At 50.4% G+C, this 22,006-nt stretch overlaps 2 protein-coding genes and 1 pseudogene across 6 annotated transcripts in view; 1 reads left to right on the top strand and 2 right to left on the bottom strand.

Moving 5' to 3' along the window:
• CD9 (CD9 molecule) overlaps positions 1-4,634 on the bottom strand; it is a 35,547-nt gene extending 30,913 nt beyond the window's left edge. For all 5 annotated transcript variants that reach the window (XM_068970310.1, XM_068970307.1, XM_068970309.1 and 2 more), the window contains exon 1: positions 4,467-4,634. In XM_068970310.1, the coding sequence (XP_068826411.1) occupies positions 4,467-4,532 (66 nt within the window). In that variant the 5' untranslated portion in view covers positions 4,533-4,634. The remainder of the gene's footprint in view (positions 1-4,466) is intronic.
• The window catches only part of TNFRSF1A (TNF receptor superfamily member 1A), a 144,679-nt gene extending 126,741 nt beyond the window's left edge, over positions 1-17,938 (top strand). Inside the window, exon 11 of the mRNA XM_068970429.1 lies at positions 17,928-17,938. The gene's annotated coding sequence lies outside the window, so the exon portion shown is untranslated. The remainder of the gene's footprint in view (positions 1-17,927) is intronic.
• Positions 17,939-20,741: 2,803 nt separating this feature from the next.
• On the bottom strand, positions 20,742-21,146 carry LOC138079205 (coiled-coil-helix-coiled-coil-helix domain-containing protein 2 pseudogene; annotated as a pseudogene).
• Between the last annotated feature and the right edge of the window lie 860 nt (positions 21,147-22,006).

Raw genomic sequence — 22,006 nt, forward strand, 5'->3', positions numbered from 1 at the left:
GCAAACAGCCTCTGGGGGGAAGCCGCAGGTTAGGTAGGGGGGGCATCAGCCAGTGCCACCCCTGTTGGTCCATCCCCGACCCAGACCCCGAATCCCAGTGCCTCTGCAGTTTGATTTCCAGAGGTGGGGCCACTCATGACATGGAGTCAGTGTCCTGAAGTGGGGATCGCAGAGGTGGGTGGAGGAACGAGGCTGGCTGTGACGCAGGAGGAGGAGGAGAAGCCCGGACGTGTGTGGACGAGGGGTGTGCACCTGGCTACCTCTCTGGTTTCATTCCACACTTCTCAGGCAGTGGCTCCCACCCTCCCTACGTCCTTTCCCCTCAGGGATGATAAGAGCCACCCAGGACTAAGCTCCTGGGCCAAGTGCATCACAAGCACATGCTCGTGTAACGCATAGCCACCCCGGGGCAGGGGGGGCAGGCACCAGCTCCTCGTGATGATGCGGAAATCGAACCCAGAGCTGCTGGTGCTCTGACCATTGGGCAGCACTGCCATGAAACGCTCACCCAGGGGAAGACCTCACCCAGGAGGACTGGAGGTAACTCCAGGGTTAATAGGAAAGAGAGGCAAGGCTCAGGTCCCAGAAATAAAGGTCAAATGAAGCCACTCTTTGAGCCAAGCCTGGGTACCCACTATACACTTCCATTTCCGGACTCCTATTCTGGGTCGTGTGGGAATGTCCTTCACTGTAGGTCACGGGGGTGGGGCTGGTTTCTTAGGCTGACCTTTTGGGACCATTTGCTCCAACTCACTGGTCTTACAGATGAGGAATCTGAACTATGGAGTTCAAAAGTGACCTGCTTGGTTACTGTATAGCACAGGGAACTATAGTCACTATCTTCTAATAACCTATAATGGAAAATAACTTCAAAAATAATAAATGTGTATATGTATAACTGAACCATCTTGCTGCATGCCTGAAACACTGTAAGTCAACTATATTTCAATAAAATGTATATATTAAGAAGAAAAAAAAAGTGACCTGCTTGGTCACATGCCGCAGCTAAATAAAACACACACACACACAAACAAAAGTGACATGCTCAAAGCGGGCTGAGGGCAGAGCTGACTAACACCCAGGTCCCTGATCTCTGGTTTCCACGAAACCTGTCTTAGGCCCAGGAGATACTGTTTCTCTGGAAAGAGAAATTCCCTGCTCTTCCCATCAGTGAGGGAGGGGACAGGGATGAGGTGGGGGGGACACAGTGAGCAAAGGGGCAGAGGGAGGTAAGGGTAGAATGGGAAAGCCTGGCCTGGCCCAGCTCTGGTTCCCCACTAAACAGCTGAGGCTGCCACTCTGGCATCACAACAGGTTTCCCCTCTCAATCTTTTCTGGAGGGTGGGTGGGCAAGCAGGTCGAAGGAAACCCAGAAACAATTGAAACAGAACTGGGAAGTTAAGAGTCCTGGGGCCACTGGAAGGACAGAGTGACTGCTGACTTGGCTGCAGGCACCAGGGGTCTTACTTTGGGGAGTGGGGGGCAGGTGGTGCAGGCTGTGCTGTCACCGAGGGTCCCTCAGGAATGAGAATGGGGGCCAGGGAAGAGGTACACCCTCCCTCCTTGATTGCCCTTGCCATCAAGGTGGGCCTCTCCTCTCTGGATCCCTGCTGGACCACCCGTCTCAGCATCCCCTGGCCATGAAGTATGGGTGACTCCTACCCTCCCAACTCCTGCTCTTTAAGGCCATATCAGGGTTCCAAACACTGAATTTATAAATTCTGAGTCTCAAGACAGAAAGGGAAGTGACGACATAACGATCCAAGCAAGGAGTTCCCTCAGGTCACAGCTTCCCTTAAAAATCACTTTTTGAGGGCTTGTTGCCACCCTCCTGTCATTCTCATCCAACTGGGTATGATGGCTAGTGGTGACAAAAAGTGCACTGGGTACACTGCAGCCCATCAGACTTGTTTTCAAACTTATCTCTGATGCTCTCCAGCCACCTGACCCTGGCTAACTTACAGAACCTCTCTGGGAACTGGTTTCCTGGTCATTGGTAAAAACGGGGATAATGCTTTCTGCTCTGACCGTATTGTGGAACTTGGAAAAGGAATTTGCAGGCTGTACCGTGCTGCACAAGGGATCACAGTGTTCCTTTACTCCATCACCTCCTAGGAGATGCGGGCTTTATCTCTATAGGGACCTTAATACAGGAGTACTGAACAATGGGCTTCCCTGGTGGCTCAGTGGTAAAGAATCCTCCTGCCAGTGCAGGAGATGTGGGTTTGATCACTGGGTCGGGAAGATCCCCTGGAGAAGGAAATGGCAATCCACTCTAGTATTCTTGTCAGGGAAATCCCACAGACAGAGGAGCCTGGTGGGCTACAGTCCACGGGGTCATAAAAGAGCTGGACACAACTTAGCGACGAAACAACAACAGCGACAACAATAGCTGATTCAGATTCATGGCGCTACTGCTTACCCCCCACACCACCCGTTGCCAGGCCCCCTTGTTGGTTTTGCGATGGAGAAGTAAGAGGACAGGACCTAAAGGATCTAGGGGCTGAGGTACTGGCTTGGTTCCCGTGATGCTGATCGGATCAGCCCAGTTCCGGTTCCCACTTCTTCACTGTGAAGAAGTTGGACAGGATGACCTCGAAAGTCATTCCTAATTCTACACCCAAAATGAGTCATCTCTGTTTCAGGTGACACTGCCCATCAGCAGCACTGATGCCCAGGTGGGGGCAGCTCTGGACATGGGTGGGGTGGCAGGCTGGAGGCTGCCGGAGAGGTCTGGGAGTCGCCCACCAGGCTCTGCCAGGCTCCTCTGTCCATGGCATTCTCTAGGCAAGAATACTGGAGTGGCTTCCTGTGCCCTCCTCCTCCAGGGGATTTTCCCAACCCAGGGGTCGAACCCATGTCTCTTGGTGGGTTCTTTACCACTAGCGCCACCTGGGAAGCCAAGGAGTCACCAGGGGACTAGCAGGGGAAAGAAGGTGCTAGGGAGGGGCTAGAGGAAAACTCCTTAAAGGACTAGGGTGGGGAAAGGCGGGGCTAGCCCGCCTTCCACATTCTTTTCTGGTGTCTTGGTGGGGGTGAGGAGGAAGCCAGGTTGGCAGCTAGCTGGGTGGCTGCTGGGACTGATGGGAAAGGAGGGTCTCCCTAGAGCAGGCCCTGGGCTGGGCAAGGCACGTCTATGCTCCACCTTCACTAGGGCAGGTGTTTGATGTGATGACTTGAACAAGGGCAGGTCCATCTCATACCCCGTCAGCTCCAGGGAGAGGAGTAAATCTTGGGAGACTTTTCCCTGGGGCTTATGGGGAAACAGGTCCGAGTGAATAAGTACAGTTTTGTTACAAGCCTCCTGTGGCACGCCCCTGCTTCTATAGCCATCTCTCTCTGGAGAGCGGCACAGGGTCTGCCTTTCCAAATGCCTTCCTAATGGCAAAGGGGAAAAATCGTCCACCTGTGAGCGGGGGAAGTGACCCTGGAACTAGGACACCAAGTCCCCTACCCCTTGCCTCTGTCTCTGGGGGGCCCCTTAATCCCCCTAGGGAGGGCTCCGAGGGGTCTCTCCCCTTCCCCGCTGCCCGCCTCAGGCTGCCGTAGGCTGAGAAGCTGCCAGTAGCCGGCAGCGGGAGTCCTGGAACTCCCAGGCCTGCGTCCTCCCCAGGTGACAGTCCGCTCCCGGTGGCCCCACCCGGCTTCTGGGTGGGCTGGCAGGGGAGGAGGTGGGGTGGCCACCTGATCCCTCCCGGAAATGGAGAAACACGGGACTCATCCCACACGGGCGCCGATAAGCATCGGCCCCAACTCTGCCCAACTGCCTCGGAGTTCTCTCCAGTCCAGATACTTATCGCCCTTTGGGGAAAAAGAAAATCAAGACAAGCTAGTCTTTCAGGTAGTTTCGAGGGAGCTCGGACTTTCTCACGCCGGCTCAGAATCAGTCTGAGAGCTCGGGGGTGCAGGAGGGACCCCGACTTTCATTCACGAATGGGGTCCCGGGACGCCGACATCCGCGGTTGGGGCGTCCCTTCCCCTCCCGTGCAAACGTGCCAACAGCTCTTGGCTGAGCGTCCCCGGCGAGTCATTAGTCCCTTTGGCGTCCGCATCCTTCCCCTCCTCGCGGCCCCGGATACTCGGGGGACCCCGCCCGGGTCACGAGCCGCACAGTCCGCCACAGCCTCCCACGACCAGGGCCTTAAGTCCCCAGCAGAGGGGTGCTCTGATTCTTCCTCCTGCACTCTGAGGGGCTCGGGGTGGGAGCATACACCAACTCCAACCGCAGCTCATCAGGGCTAGTCAGCCGCCCGCCTCGCTTCGGACGCGCCCCGGACCAACCCGCCCGCCCCGCCCGTCTCGACTCGGGCCGAGGAGTTAGCTGGCGGCCGCAGAGCCCTCTCCTCCCCGCCAGAAGTCTTCCCCGCGCAGGCGGGGCGAGTGCCCGGCAAGACCGATCGCGGACTGAGTGCGCCGGGCGGACAGGTGGCCCCCGAGAGGCGCGCGCGGCCGTCGCACTCACTCACCCAGAAGATGAAGTTAAATCCGAAGAGCAGGTATTTGATGCACTTGGTGCCTCCTTTGACCGGCATGATGCGAGCTAGAGTGGCCTGGGTTGGACAGATGTGAAACGGGGCCGCGTGAGGCCGGGACGGGCGGGACCGGGCTGTGGACTGAGGTGCGCGCGGCTGCTGGCTGGCCTCGGGGCTGCACTTTTAAAAAGTGCCACTCCTCGGGCGCGCGACGCCGCGGTGCGCATGTGCCGGGTCCCGGCCACGCCCCGCCCACGCCCCGCAGGCCCCGCCCCCGGCCCACCTGCCACGCCCCGCCCAGGTCCCGGGGCCCGCGGCTCCTCCCGCCTCTGTCTCGGTGCTCCCCACCTAGTTGGCCGGACCTGACTTCCCGCCTTGCCTTCCCTTTCCTCCCAACCGTCCTGGAGTCTTTCTAGGCCGTCATCCTTGGCCGATTTCATCCTGGAATTATGTGAAGGCCTCACTCCTCTCGGTTCTCTCCTGGATTCTGCCCCTCCCGAGCCCTCTGCCCTAGGGAGAACTTCCCCTGTGGGTGGTGAGGGCAGAGGCCCCTTACCCAAGGTGGCCCGCAGAATGAGGGCTCTTCTTGCATGGGGCCCGATTTGAAGAGAAACTGCCCTGTTTCTGTCTCCCTGGGGTGGCTCCTTGCACACTTTAACTCTGAAGCACACTCTTCACTCGGCACATGGAGGCTTGCCTTCCGGATGGGAGGATTCGTAGGGGCTTATGGAAGTAATCCTGAAATACCATCAATGAATAGTAATAGGTCTGAGAGCTGGACAATGTGGGGTTGCTTCCTGGATTTGTGGTTCAGATGCCCCAGAGAAGAAAAAGGCTGTAGCCTGGCTTCTGTTCTTGCCTCTTCTCCTCATCACCCTCCTTCTTGCCCTTGCCACTGCCCACTGTCACATCTTTGAGCTCCTGTGCCAGAGTTCTTAGGGTGTTTCTCCTCTGCTCCAAAATGTCCAGCAAATGGCAAATGTTGGCTAGGATGTGGAGAAAAGGGAACCCTCCTAGATTGTTGGGCTGTGCTTAGTCGCTCAGTTGTATCCAACTCTTTGCGACCCCATGGATTGCAGCCCACCAGACGCCTCTGTCCATGGGATTATCCGGGCAAGAATACTGCCATGGGTTGCCATGCTCTCCTCCAGGGGATCTTCCCAACCCTGGGATTGAACCCAGGTGTCCCGCATTGCAGGCAGATTCTTTACCATCTGAGCCACCGGGGAAGCCCCCAAAACTGTTGCGAGGGAATACAAATTGATACAACCACTATGGAAAGCAGTATGGAGGTTCTTTAAAAAATTAAAAATAGAACTACGCAGCAATTCCACTCCTGGGTATTTGTCCAAAGAAAATGAAAACACTATTTGGAAATATATTTGCACCCCTATGTTCATTGTAACATTATTTCTAGCAGCCAAGATATGGAAACAACAGAAGTGTCCATCAATAGATGAATAGATAAAGAAAAATATATATATATGATGAAATATTACCCATAAAAAGAAGGAAAACTTGCAACCACATAGATGAACCTAGAGGGTATTTTGCTAAGTGAAATAAATCAGAGAGAGAAAGACAAATGGAAACCCAAAAAAAAAAAAAAGTATAACTAACCAGAAACAGATACAGAGATACCAACAGTTGGTTGCCAAGTGGAGGTGGGTAGGGGGAGGAGAGAAATAGGTGAGGGAGATTTAGGAGGTACAAACTTTCAGTTGCAAAATAAATGAGTCATGGGTATGAAATGTACAGTGTAGGGAATATAGTCAATAATTATGTGATATCTTTGGACAGTGCCAGATAATAACTAGACTTACTGTGGTGATCATTTCAAAATGTATAGAAATATCGAATCACTATGTTATGTATGTATCAGGAACTGACACAACGTTGTAGGTCAATTATACTTCAAAAACAAGCAAACAAGCTCAGAGATAGAGATTAGATTTGTGGTTACCAGAGGTGGAGGTGGGGAGATAGGAGAAGGGGAATTGGATGAAGGCAATCAAAAGGTACAAACTTCCAGTTGTAAGATAAATAAGTACTAGGGATTTAATGTACAATATGATAAATATAATCAACAGTGCTGTAAGTTATAAGGAAAACTGTTAAGAAAACAAATCCTAAGAGTTCTCAGGACAATGAAACACACGTAAATATTTTTCTGTTTCTTTCATGTATGTATATGAAACATGGATATTCACTAAAGTTACTGTGGTAATCATTTCATGATGTACATGAGTCAAATCACTATGTCATACACCTTAAACATATACAGTGCTGTACGTCAATTATATCTCTGTCAACTAAAAAAGATGCACAATGTGAGAATTGTGAGTTAAGTTTTATTTGGCGCAAAATGAGGAATGCAGCCCAGGAGGCAGCACCGCAGATAGCTCTGAGAGACTGCTCCAAAGGGGCAGTGGGAGGACGGTCAATATACAAGATTTTGGTGAACGGGGAGTTTGATACCATCAAGCACTCATTTTATAAAGGTTTTCTGCTAGTCATGAGGATTTGATGTCATCATGAAGGGATTTAGTGCTTTTCTAGATAGAAGATGGCAAGGATTGGAATCATAAAATTTGTTCCTGAAAATATCCAACTGTATAAAAACCAGTTCCACCAGGTTCCCTGGAGCACAGAGTGCCTCACTCTCCACCCTGAACCCCCTCCAGGTGTTTAAGGTCAGCAGCTGCAGCAGTGCAGGGCTCAATCTCTGCAGAGGCAGATGGCAAACGCCCTTGCTGTTCAGTCACTGGCAATGCTCTTGGAAAGTGCCAGTTTGCAGTTGACATCTCAAAGAAACTGGAAGAAAAAAATACTTTCCGCAGCTCTCCTACATTCAATGACTTAAGTCAAAATTCCTTATTTTGCCCTCCACAGCACCCCAGCCCTGCAAGTGGCATGTGGTCTGTTCCCTCTGGCTGGCTAACCATCCCCTCTTCACTTGTAAAAATTCCATGCCTCCTTAAACATTCCTTTCCTGGTTCTCACCAAAGGATAAGGAGATTTCCTCTACTTTTAAAAATCCCAAACCCTTTCCCATTTTTTTTTTTTTCAAAATGAAGTTTCCTTTTTTTTTTTAATGACAAAAGCAAAACCTCCTTGATTACCAAAACATCAGAAAATACCAATAGGCAAAAAGAACATAACTCAAAATAACACCCACCCGAAACAGCGTGTATTACCAATTTGAAATTATATTTTCCTCTGTTTATTACCACTGTTACATTTGTCTCATCAATTTGTTCATTCAGGGCAAATGTGGTTTCAGTATCCAGGCACATGAGGGTATATTCTTAGAGCAGGAGGGGACTGAGCCTGTTACATGACCGCAAGGAGTGAGGCTTGAAGGCCAGGGGAGCTCAAAGCAAACTTTTGACCCAAATAGGGAAGCAGGCTGCATTGAAAAGTGGTTGTAATCAAGGGAAGATTGGGCAAAGTTAGGGCAGGGGCTGTCTGGAGTCTGGGCTGGAACTCACAGTAGTGGGGAGGTGTGTGGGGAAGTAAGGCGGGCATCTGGCTAGAGGTGCCTCCTGGCACTGGACTCTGCCCTCAGGGGTGAGGGATCACTGGTGGATTTAAGCAAGGGGAACCTGTTTTGGGTAATTGGGTGGTGGGGGAGCAGGAGGGGCAGGCAGAAGGCTGCTTGACTCTGAGGACCATTGTCTGTGTCTCCAGAACTTGGCTCAGAGCGCTGGAGGTTTAGACTGTGGCTCAGACAGTAAAGAATCTGCCTGCAAAGCAGGAGACCTGGGTTTGACCCCTGGGTCAGGAAGATCCCCTGGAGAAGGGAAAGGCAACCCACTCCAGTATTCTTGCCTGGAGCATCGCATGGACAGAGGAGCCTGACGGGCTGCCATCCAAAGAGTCGAAAACAGTCAGACACAACTGAGCAACTAATACTGAAAGGCGAGAACATCTGCGGTTGGGGAGTGAGGCAGCCAGAGATGGAGGTGATCTGGGGACCCACAGAGGTACAACAGGAGGATGTGGGTTCAGGTCAGAGACCCAGGGATGAACAGAGGTGGGACAGCAGAGTGGAGACTGGAGAGAAGGTGGCAAACAGGGAGAGGGGATGAGTGTGTGAGGGGGCGGCCAGGGGAGGTCAGAGTCAGGGCAGCTCATTCACTTCTTCTTCGGGTGTTTCTGGGGAGCCTGCTGTGTGTCCTGGACACAAGGGATCCTGAGAGGACAATGCCCTCTGTCTCACCTGGAAGAATCCCAGTGCAGGCCAGACTAAGCCCCAGGAGTCTTTGTTCAGGGTATAACTGAGCAGGACCCTATGGGGTCTTCCCCAGGACAGGCCTCCTCCATATCTTCTGATTTAGCTCCTCTCTGAAGTACCCTGTTGTTGCTGTTTAGTTACTAAATCTTTGTGACCTCATGGAATGTAGCCTGCCAGGCTCCTCTGTCCATGGAATTCTCCAGGCAAGCATTCTGGAGTGGATTGCCATTTCCTTCTCCAGGGCATCTTCCTGACCCAGGGATCGAACCTACATCTCCTGCTTGGCCAGCGGATACTTTACCACTGAGCCAATTGGGAAGCCCTCTGAAGTACCTACATGACAGTATCTGAAGCACTTTTTCCGAGTTGTTTCAGAGATGTGAAAACTCCTTATCGAAAGGAAGATGTTAACTACCTGATGACCAGGAGCACACAGCCCCAGGCCTCCTGAAGCCTAAGGACTGATAACGTTCACCCCTGTGACACCACCTGCTGCCTCACCATCAGCCCATCAGAGAATTGTGTACAAGCTGATCACAAACCCTGTGACACTTCTCACCTCCCTCACCTGGTTTGTAAAAATGCTTTACCTAAACCCTTTGGAGAGCCTGGGGTTTTTCAGGGCACACGGCACCCGTCTCCTTGCATGGCCCTACAATAAATCTTTCTTTGCTCCAGACTCTGACATTTCAGTTTATTTGGCCTCCCTGTGTGCCAGGTGCACGAACTTGTGCTAGTAGAGGGGTGATTTGGCCTAGGAACTCATAGGGGCTGGGATGTGTCCCCAGGTCTGCCAGGGAAGGAAGAGGCTTCCACCCTCTGGGGGGGACACAGCAGCCAACTTTGGAAGGCGGGCCAGTAGACAAGGGGCGGGGTGAGAGGACGAGGGGGGTGGTGGGGTGGCGGAGGGAGAGAAATTCCAGGTAGAGGGAACCACATGCGAAGGCACAGGGCAGGAAACCACAGGTTGCTGCTGGGGAATCACCACAGTGGGTGAGACAGGGAAGGAAGGAGGAGGGGAAGGAGAAGCAGAGAAAACAGAATTTCCTTAATGTTGCCAGGAGTGGCCACGCATAGGAGTTTTCCCTCTGTCGCTGCCCCGCACCCACTGGGGCTGAGGACGGTTTGGTCCACGTGTAGGGCAGGCTTGAAGGGAGGCAGGAAACCAGACAAGGTCTCACATGCTCAGCCAGAGTCCACCTGTCTTTCGAGAACAGCTCTAAGGAGAGGAAAGATTTTATCTTTTTAATATACCCCTCACCCTGTCCTGGACTTTCCTGGTGGCTCAGCAGTCAAGAATCTGCTTGCCACGCAGGAAACTCGGGTCTGATCCCTGCATTGGGAAGATCCCCTGGAGAAGGAGATGGCAACCTACTCCAGTATTCTTGCCTGGAGAATCCCATGGGCAGAGGAGCCTGGTAAGCTACAGTCCGTGAGGTTGCAAAAGAGTCGGACATGACTTAACCACTAAAGGACAACTCCCTGAACCACTCTCCCTCCTTTGCTCACAAGCCCAGATGGGAGGAGCTCAGGAAACATTTAGTTTCTAACAGAAACTCCTTCTTAGGGTGATTCTGAACCCTGACTGTTTTATTCACCTGCCACAGGAGTGCCCAGGAAATGTTGGCAACAGTTACTATTACTGTTATTATTTGTACTATTACTGTTATCATTTGCCCTCAAGAAACCGTGGGAGGGGCCATGGTGAAACATCAAATTACTTAAAATCAAGGGGGTCCTTGGAATGTGAATGAGGCAATCCGAGTTCTGTTCTTGGTCTGACTCTTCGGATTATATCCAATGAGCCACCTCAGGATCCTCACCTGCACAATAACATTTTTTAATGTCTTTTTTTTTTTTTTTTAATTATGGTGAAAGTCACATAACATGTGCTCAGTCACTCAGTTACATTCAACTCTTTTGCAACCCCTTGGAGAATAACCCTCCAAGCTCCTCTGTCTATGGGACTTTCCAGGCGAGAATACTGGAATAGGTTGCCATTTCCTCTTCCAGAAGTCACATAATATAAAACACAGCATTTTAATCATATTTCACTGTACAGTTCAGTGGCACTAAGTACATTCACACAGTTATGCAGCTCTCACTGTCATCTGTCTCCCAAATCTTTCAGCTTCCTAAACCTGAAACTCTGTCCGCATGAAATGCTAAGGCCCCATCCCCACCACCCCCAGCCCCTGGCATCTACCAATGTACTTTCTGACTCTATGCATTTGACTGTTCGAGGTACCTCATTAGCATCCTAGGATCCTCATGGTGGATTCACTCCAGTATTCTTGCCTGGAAAATCCCATGGACAGAGGAGCCTGACGGACTACAGCCCATGGGATTGAAAAGAGATGGAACAACTTAGTGACTGAAGAAGAACAACAACAAAGTATATTGAAATGCATTTTTAGGATTAAGTTAATATATGTCCTATAAACAGATTATATCTTCTTTTTTCTCCTCCTCCTGCTATGTGTGGAGAAGGCAATGGCAACCCACTCCAGTACTCTTGCCTGGAAAATCCCATGGATGGAGAGCCTGGCAGGCTGCAGTCCATGGGGTCGCTAAGAGTCGGACACGACTGAGCGGCTTCAGTTTCACTTTTCCCTTTCATGCACTGGAGAAGGAAATGGCCACCCACTTCAGTGTTCTTGCCTGGAGAATCCCAGGGACGGGGGAGCCTGGTGGGCTGCCGTCTATGGGGTCACACAGAGTTGGACACGACTGAAGCGACTTAGCAGCAGCAGCGGTGCTATACGTGGGCTCTCACCAGCCATCCACTTCATACATAGTAGCTGTACCATGACTTATTGAATTAGGAGATGGCAGGTCTCCTCCATTCACGGGTTCGATTCCTGGATGGGAAAGATCCCCTGGAGGAGGGCATGGCTACTCACTCTAGTATTTTTGCCTGGAGAATCCCATGGACAGAGGAGCCTGGCAGGCTACAGTCCACGGTGTGGAACAGAGGAACAGAGTCCGACGTTACTGAGCACGCACCTTTAGGCTTTATCTCCATTCCCGATGGCACGAGTCCCTGTTGCAGCATGTGTTTGTGACGGGTGTTTTGTCCTACAGGCAACCGGGAAATGGAATGATGGAAAAAACATGGTTTGCTTTAACTGGAAGGGGAAAATCTGGGTAAGCCCCTGAGTCAGAGATCACATGGAGGCAGCGAGGTCTTCCAGGCTCTGTGGTGAAGGGTGAAGGAGTGGGAAGAGTTCCTCCCCTCCCTCAGAGAATCCTGTTTCTGGAAAAACCCTGCTCCTGGGGCTGAGGGTCCACTTTGGCTCTTGTGCCCCACCTGCTGGTAAGACATGGACACAGGACTGGGGCGACGAAGACGGGCCACGCCCATCTGCGTGGGGTGTTTTCACCTCCCCTCCCAGCCGCCACACCAATGGCCATTTCTCCTTGCTGCGACCCTGCTGACCAGCCCTTCCCTCTAGACATCTCCCCCTCACTGTCCCAGGTGCTGCGCCATCTTGGTTCACTCTTTTCCCTTCTAGAAACGTCTTTGCTGCTCCTTGGGCTTCCCCAGTGGGTCCGTGGTGAAGAATCCGCCTGCAGTGCAGGAGACACTGGAGACCTGGGTTGGATCCCTGGGTTGGGAAGATGCCCTGGAGTAGAAAATGGCAACCCACTCCGGTATTCTTGCCTGGAAAATCCCATGGATAGAGGAGCCTGTCAGGTTACAGTCCATGGGTCACAAAAGAGTGGAACACAGTTGATTACCACACACACACACATGTGTGTCCATGCTTTGGTGGTGAACTCCTTTAAACACACTTGCATTTGGTTGATTTCTGTGTTCTCCAAGCATCCAGTTCCTCGATGGCCTGGAGGAACCCTCTGCAAACATGTGGAAAAGCTGCAAGGGGGTGAGTCTTCCTCCTGGCCTGTGTTCTCTACTCCGCTCTCTCCCTGGACTCCCATCGCCCCCTTTTTCTCTCTCCATTTTTCTTTTGAGTTGACCTCTCCCGAAGTTCATCATGATATTCCTGGGCCTGTTGGCCATTTCTAATCTAATGTCCCCTGAGATACCCCCTATTTCAAATCCTAAAAGATGGTGCTGTGAAAGTGCTGCACTCAATATGCCAGCAAATTTGGAAAACTCAGCAGCGGCCACAGGACTGGAAAAGGTCAGTTTCCATTCCAATCCCAAAGAAAGGCAATGCCAAAGGATGTTCAAACTACCGCACAATTGCCCTCATCTCACACACTAGTAAAGTAATGCTCAAAATTCTCCAAGCCAGGCTTCAACAATATGTAAACTGTGAATCTCCAGATGTTCAAGCTAGTTTTAGAAAAGGCAGAGGAACCAGAGATCAAATTGCCAACATCCTCTGGATCATCAAAAAAGCAAGAGAGTTCCAGAAATACATCTATTTCTGCTTTATTGACTATGCCAAAGCCTTGACTGTGTGGATCACAATAAACTGTGGAAAATTCTGAAAGAGATGGGAATACCAGACCACCTGACCTGCCTCTTGAGAAACCTATATGCAGGTCAGGAAGCAACAGTTAGAACTGGACATGGAACAACAGACTGGTTCCAAATAGGAAAAGGAGTATGTCAAGGCTGTATATTGTCACCCTGCTTATTTAATTTCTATGCAGAGTACATCATGAGAAACACTGGGCTGGAAGAAGCACAAGCGGGAATCAAGATTGCCAGGAGAAATATTAATAACCTCAGATATGCAGATGACACCACCCTTATAGCAGAAAGTGAAGAAGAACTAAAGAGCCTCTTGATGAAAGTGAAAGAGGAGAGTGAAAAAGTTGGCTTAAAGCTCAACATTCAGAAAACGAAGATCATGGCATCTGGTCCCATCATTTCATGGGCAATAGATGGGGAAACAGTGGAAACAGTGGTAGACTTTATTTTGGGGGGCTCCAAAATCACTGCAGATGGTGATTGCAGCCATGAAATTACAAGACGCTTACTCCTTGGAAGAAAAATTATGACCAACCTAGACAGCATATTAAAAAGCAGACACGTTACTTTGCTAACATAGGTCCAACTAGTCAAGGCTGTGGTTTTTCCAGTAGCCATGTATGGATGTGAAAGTTGGACTATAAAGAAGGCTGAGTGCTGAAGAATTGATGCTTTTGAACTGTGGTGTTGGAGAAGACTTTTGAGAGTCTCTTGGACTGCAAGGAGATCCAACCAGTCCATCCTAAAGGAGATCAGTCCTGAGTGTTCATTGGTAGGACTGATGATGAAGCTGAAACTCCAATACTTGGGCCACCTGATGCAAAGAGCTGACTCATTTGAAAAGACTCTAATGCCTGGAAAGATTGAAGGCGGGAGGAGAAGAGGACAACAGATGAGATGGATGGTTGGATGGCATCACCGACTAGATGGACATGAGTTTGAGTAAACTCTGGGAGTTGGTGATGGACAGGGGGGCCTGGTGTGCTGCAGTCCATGGGGTCACAAAGAGTTGGACATGACTGGGGGACTGAACTGAACTGAGATATTCCCACCTCCTAACCCTCCAAATCTGTGGAGACATCACCTTCCACATCAAAAGGGATTTTGCACATATGATTATGTTAGGATCTTGAGGTGAGGAGGTAACCCTGGAGTGTGCTTGTGGACCCAGTGTACTCCCAGGAGTCCTTAGAGGAAGAGGCAGGAGGCTCAGAATCAGAGAAGGCAAGCAGAGATGGGAGGGACATGGGGCCACAAGCCAAGGAATGCAGGCAACAATGAAAATTGGAAACAGCAACCAAGAAGATTCTCCCCTAGAGCTGCCAGAGGCAACAAGTAGAGCCTCACTGTCCCATTTTAGGCTTCTGACCTGCAGAATTCTAAAGTGATATGTGCTATTAAAAAAAAAAGTTTGTTTGTTTGGCTGTGCTGTGTCTTAGTTGTGTACACAAGATCTTCGTTGTGGCATGCAGGATCTTTTTTACTTGAGTCATGCAAACTCTTAGCTGTGGCTTGTAGGATCTAGTTCCCTGACCAGAGTTAGAAACCGAGCCCTCCTGTGTTGAGAGCATGTCGTCTTAGCCAGTGGGCCATCAGGGAAGTCCCAATATGTGCTATTTTAAGCCAGTATATCTGCAGTACTTAGTCACAGAAGCAAAAAGACTTGTCTCAAACATTAAAATCAGACTTTGTAATCTCTGAGGGCCTCCCTGTATAAGAGGCTGACTTCCTTTCTCCTTGTCCCTCTCCCCTGATCCCTGTTCTCCCCCCAGTCAGCTCCAGTCCTTGCCCCCCAACCCAAGACTGCTGTGCTCTGACTGGTGCCACACCTGCTCACTGATGCCGCTCCTGGGTTCTTTGTCTGTGGGTTCAGACACATGTGGGCAGATGAAATATAATTAAGATGAACCTGAACGTAAGAAGCTGTGGCCCCCTGGGGCCTGTGGGGAGAGAGATGAGAGGGGGCATCACCTAGGAGTGTCGCTTGCAGAAAGATGGAATCTGGACCTCATGGTGTCCCCCAAGAGGTCACTGTAACCTGGTCTGTGTCGATGTCCAGCATCCATTCCCTCTTCTGGCATCTTATCTGCTTTAGCCTTTTTGTACTATTATACTTTTTTTTTTTTGTCTTTTTTCCTTCTCTCTCTCTCTCTCTTTTTTTTTTTTTTTGCAAATTAACTTTAATACACAGATACAAAAGCAACAAATATAGATTCACAGCATTTATAAGAAATCATTCAAATAGCATTGTAAATAAATTTTTTAAACAAAATTTCAGAGAAAGTACATATTTGCACAAGTGGGCTTGTACAACACACATCAGCTGTCAACAGCTATGTCCTGAGTCGGGAAGCTGTCACCTGACCTAGACAGATAACAGCGTCTTGATGTTGATGAGTTAGAATTGAAGGAAAAAGTGAAAGCAAAAGTATTAGCTGCCCAGTTGTGTCTGGCTCTCTGTGACTCCATATTCCATAGCCCGCCAGGCTCCTCTGTCCGTGAGATTTCCCAGGCAAGAATCCTGGAGTGAGTAGCCATTTTCTTTTCCAGGTCTCTCTTTCTTAATAACTCTTCCATTTTGTGTGTGTGTGTGTGTTTTTTTTTTTTTTTTTTAACTCTTCTATTTTGGAATAATTTTAGGTTTATACAGAAAAGTTGCAAAGATAGTACAACTTCCCACAAATGTTCACATCCTTTTAAAAATTTATTAATTTATACACTTGTGGCTGCCCTGGGCCTTTGTTGCTGCCCTTGGGCTTTCTCTTGTTGCAGTGACCGGGCGTCACTCTCTAGGTGCGGTGCACAGGCTTCCCATTGCAGCGGCGTCTCTTGTTGTGGAGCGTGGGCTCTAGGGTGTGTAGGCTTCAGTAGCCGTAGCTTGCAAGCTCTAGAGCACAGCACAGGCTCAGTAGTTACAGCACTTGGGCTTAGTTGCTCTGCAGAATGTGGGATCTTCCTGGATGAGGGATCAAACCCGTGTTTGATCCTCTACATTGGCAGGTGGATTCGCAAGTACTGGACCACCAGGAAAGCCGTAATGTTCACATTAAAAAAAAAAAATCATGATGTGTCAAAACTAAGAAGTTAATATTGATATGGCACTAGTAACTAAACTGCATGTTTTATTCAGATTTCACCCATTTTTCCACTAACATTCTTTTTCTTTCCCAGAGTCCAAGGGATTTGGACCCCACAGGGATTTAACACTTTGCATTCCTTTTAATTCTATGAGTGAACTGGGCTCCCTCCCACCTTTCTACCTTTGACCCTGTCATTTACTTTGTTTACAGTAACTTTCCCATTCCCAGTTCCCACAGAAGTCCTATTCATCCTGCTACAACCCCTCTTGCAGGCAGGGATACTGTGGGGAGGCTGATAGGAGAAGGTTAGGAGATCTGGCTGTAATATTAAATGGGGAGAATTTCCACTGCCCCTTCCATACTCAGGATCTCATTTGACTCTCATTTGGTTTTTTATTTATTTGTTTTTAATTGAAGGATAATTGCTTTATAGTATTGCATTTGTTTCTACCAAACATCAACATGAATCAGCCATAGGTTTACTCATGTCCGCTTCCACTTGAACATCCCTCCCACTCCCCTCTAGGCTGTTATCCAGCCCCAGTTTGAGTTCCCTGAGTCATACAGCAAACTCCCATTGGCTATTTGTTTTACATATGGTAATGTAAGTGTCCATGTTACTTTCTCCATACCTGCTATCCTCTCCTTCTCCCCTGCTACCCCAGCTGTTCTCCTTTGGTTTTGATGTAAGAAAGAAAGAAAGTGAAGTTGCTCAGTCATATCTGACTCTTTGTGACCCTGTGGACTGTAGCCCCCTGGGCTTCTCCATCCATGGGATTTTCTAGGCAAGAATACTGGAGTGGGTTGCCATTTCCTTCTCCAGGGGATCTTCCTGACCCAGGGATTGAACCCAGGTCTCCCACATTGCAGGCAGACGCTTTACCCTCTGAGCTACCAGGGAAGCCTTGGTTTTGATGTAACCTTTATGCAAATCCAAGCTAGTGTGTATTATTGCTCACTCCCTGCTCCCCCCTACTCAAGAACCTGCATCTACAGGTGAGCTTTTCAGGATCGCACAGGTGGCTGGAATCAGTGCTCAAACAGAGCCCAGGTCTCTGACCTCTGGGAGTTTCATGGGTTCCTCTGTCATGTGTGATGATCCACCCACACGTTCCTGCGCTGTCTGGTCTGGGGGTGCTTTGGTGTAACACTTGGCTTGGTTTGGTGGGTGGAGGGTTTCCTGTGGTTTCACAGCAGCTGCATATTTAGATAAAACTGCATTATCCTTGGCCTCAGGGACTTTGTTCAGGCTGTTCCAGCTTATGCTGTCACTGGTGTCCCCCCAACCCTTCCACCCACCTCTGCCAAGCAGTCCAGGAAACCCCCCCAGAATGCCAGAACCTTGGGCTCCCTAACTCTACCCACCTCCACCCTCCCATCGTCCTCTGTGCCCCCCAGTCCCCTGCTTTTCTGTCTTCCTTTCACCCTCCTTCCTCTCCTTCCTTCCTTTCTTTCTCTCCTGTGCTGCATGGCATGTGGGGATCTTACTTCCCGGACCAGGGATTGAACCCAGACCCCGCAATGGAAGCCCAGTCTTAACCACTGGACCACCAGGGAAGTCCTTAACCATGTTTTCATAATCTGTACAAAAGGAACAAAATACTCACTTCCAGGATCACTGTGGGACCCTATGGGAAACATCTCTGCACAGTGAACAACCACTAAATACTGCCTCCCTTCCCTGGACTGCGGACTGCGGGCCACTCTTGGGTTCCTTAATGGCTTGGTGGGGAGGAGGTTTGGAGGCGGGCCCTCGGCTCTGCTACTCTGGGGGAGGGGGCAGTCAGGCCAGCCTCGGGGGTGGGCCCGCAGCAACTGCCCCGAGCCTTTGTCCGGCTGCGGGACAGGCTTTGCCTCGGTCCTCCCTTGCCCAGACTCTGGGCTTCTCTGGGCTGGGAAGAGGAGAGCAGTCTCCTCTTTGAGGGCAGCGTCATCCTCTCTCAAGGCTGAGACTGACACCCGGCGACCCCTCCCCACTTTTCTGGCCTCACTGTGCCTGGTGGTGCCAACACTCTCCTCGGCTCACACTGTCCCACAGATGCTAACTCTTCTGCTCGGCTAGAAATACCGTCTTATTTTTAGCTCTGGCCCTGGTCCATCCCACCGCACCCCTCCCTGCCTGGGCTTGTCCAGATCTGCAACTCGTTTTCCCCAGTCCTGAGAACCGCAGGAATGTTCCCCCGGCACTACACTTCCATGGGCCCTGCTCGAACTTCTCTCTCTCTCTGCCCCATTTGCTTGCACACAGTCTATTTCTGCCACACTTTCCTAAGTGTCTCCCAACGCCGCCTCCTCTCCTGTTCCCCTCCCCCGCCGCACCCTCCAGAAGAGAGGAACAGCCCTAGGAAACCCTCACAGCTGGAAGGGACAAGCAAAGAGGGCAATGAGTTTATGCAGCCTACACACACACCCACCACACCACACACACACCACATATACACACACCACACACACACCACATATACACACACCACACACACACACACACCCCACACACACCACATATACACACACCACACACACACCACGCACACATACACCCCACATATACACACACCACACATATACACACACACACCACATATACACACGCCACACACACACACCACATATAGACACACCACACACACACACCACACACACACCACATATACACACACCACACACACACCACGCACACATACACCCCACATATACACACACCACATATACACACGCCACACACACACACACCATATACACACACCACACACACCACACACACACCACACACACACACACCACATATACACACACCACACACACACACACCCCACACACATATACACACACCACATATACACACACCACACACACACACCCCCCACATATACACACACCACATATACACACACCACACACACACACACCACACATATACACACACCACACACACACCACATATACACACAGCACGCACACACCACACACACACACCACATATACACACACCACACATATATACACACACACACCACATATACACACACCACACACACACACCACATATAGACACACCACACACACACACCACACACACACCACATATACACACCACGCACACACCACGCACACATACACCCCACATATACACACACCACATATACACACGCCACACACACACACACCATATACACACACCACACACACCACACACACACACACACCACATATACACACACCACACACACACACCACACACACACACCACACACACACCACACACACACCACATATACACACACCACACACACACCACACACACACCACACACACACCACATATACACACACCACACGCACACCACATATACACACACACCACACACATACACACACACCCCATATATACACACCACACACACACCACACACACACACCACATATACACACACCACACACACACACCACATATACACACACCACACACACACCACACACACACACACCACATATACACACACCACACACACACACATACTATGTTCTGCTTTCCATGGCATGAGGTTGGCTGTGGCTGGATCAGCTCAGTTTTTTGAGGTGGTTAACCAAGAGTCTACAACACTTTCCCCCTCGATTTAAATTCAAGATGAACAAACAAACACTCCCTTTGGAGACAAAGAGTTGAGAGCTGAAATTGATGCAGAACAGTAAGCTTCTGAACCGAGGCGGGCGGTGGGTGTTTCCCTGAGCCTGGCAGAGGACGCTTTTCCATCTTGAGGCTGAGTTTCAAGCTTTTTTTTCTCTTCTAAATTGTTATTTATTTATTTGGCTATGCCAGGTCTTAGTTGAGCAGGCAGGATCTAGTTCTCTGACCATGAATGGAACCCAGGTCCCCTGCACTGGGAGCCCAGAGTCTTAGCCACTGGACCACCAGGGAATTTCCTCTAAGCATCGTTAGCATGTCTAATGTAATTATTAGCATTCCTCTAAGCACTGTCAACAGAGCCCTGGCCCCACTTCTGATTCTAGACAGGGAACTCCTTGAAGACATGGCACATTTTGTTCTCAGCCTTTAACATTTCCAGTCCCTCAGGGTAAAACCCCAATTCCTCAGGGCCTGCGATATACGATGCCATGCCCATACCACATGGCGTGTCTGGTCCCCTCTCTCCCTTCCCCAAAACATATGCCCCAGACTTTAGGATGCTTCTTTGTTTTTTTTTTTTAGAAAGAAAATCATTTTATTCTAATCAATTCACAAACAATAACATGAGAAAAGCACACTTAAGAGGCCACAACCGCCTCTTCTGCCCAATCCCAAACTCAATACCATCTCAATGAACTTCTATATAGTGACAATGCCCTCTTCCACTACAGTCATGAAGCATAAAACCTATTAATGATTAAGGAGAGGTTTAACGGGTGGTCTCACACTTCACATCTTCGCTACTGATTATACTTTAAATGCTAAATCAACATGGTCACGAGAGGTGATTTTTCACGTCTTCAATTGGGACTTCTTGATTAAGCTAGTCCGTTGGCCAGTCTGCACTGTTTCAGCACCTCGCTGAAACCCTCGCAAAGTTTAAGGTCACCCTGGCTCTGGGCACACTCCAAAAAGTGTTTCACCTCATAGAAGCAGGGGCCATTCTGCAGCAGTCGCGCCGGCTGGGTTCCCTGAGGCTCCTGGTGAGTGATGTCAGGACTTAAGGGTTCAGCACTGCTTCCTCCGCTGAAGCCCCCAGTGATGGCGTGTCCCAGAGCGTGGCCGACGGCAGAACCCACAGCCACGCCGGCAGCAGCGGTTGCCATCTGGGCCATCAGACCTGGCTGCCGGGGAGCGGCAGCAGGGGAGCCGATGGCAGCCGGTGGAGCGCGGCTGGCAGGAGGGGCCACGCGGGAAGTGTGGCCTCGGCTTCCACGAGGCATCTTGACTGCACCTCGGCTTCCACGAGGCATCTTGACTGCACTGCTAAGCGACATCCACCTAGGATGCTTCTTGAAACTGTCAGGCACACTGTGCCTCCTGCCTTGGTCTTGCTGTTCCCTCAGCCTCGATCCCCTCCCTGAGGATACTTCCTTCTCTGAGCCTTGCTCTAAAGGACCTTTATCGGCTTCTCCCCTCGATGTGTGGTCCAGCCCAGCCCATGCATCCTTGTCAGCTGTCCTGTGTTGTCCCCTCATTGCGTTTCTCAGCAGCTGATGTGGGGTTATGTTGATTTTTCTGGTCTCTGTCTCCATCCACTTGAATGTGAACTTCACGGGGACCATGGCTGGTCCTTCTGTTTGCCACTACATTTCCAGGGCCTAGATCATGCCCATGTGGGTGTTAATACTTATTTGCTGAAATGGAAACAAAGGCTCAGTACATATGGATGAGTGAGTGACCTACATCAGAAGCCTCTCAGGACAGCTGGGCCCTTGGATGAAAGACTATCCAGGGAGGAAGAGTGGGGGGAGCCCATGGTCCCCCCCGGCCCCTGGAGGGTGGGTGGCCGCCTGCTAGCCAGGCAGGACACATAGAGTAGGGAGGGCTGGTGTGTGGAGCTGGGGCACTCCCCTGGAGGTCGTGCTGGGCGTGTCCAGATGTGAGGGGTCCCTGGTCAGCAGCCAGCCATTGCTGCCCTTCCCTTCCTGTCCAATGAGTCAGCCTGCCGGGAAACACACTAGGGAAGTGGCCTTGTCAGGAGTACAACGGGGCCAGGGGTCAACAAAATAAGAACCCGCTCACCCACCTCGCCCTCTGCCGGTAAGAAGGAGCCGGCCCACCCTCACCTCCATCTCAGACT

Source organism: Capricornis sumatraensis, chromosome 4 (assembly GCF_032405125.1).
Source record: "Capricornis sumatraensis isolate serow.1 chromosome 4, serow.2, whole genome shotgun sequence".
In the NCBI taxonomy this organism is placed as follows: Eukaryota; Metazoa; Chordata; class Mammalia; order Artiodactyla; family Bovidae; genus Capricornis; species Capricornis sumatraensis.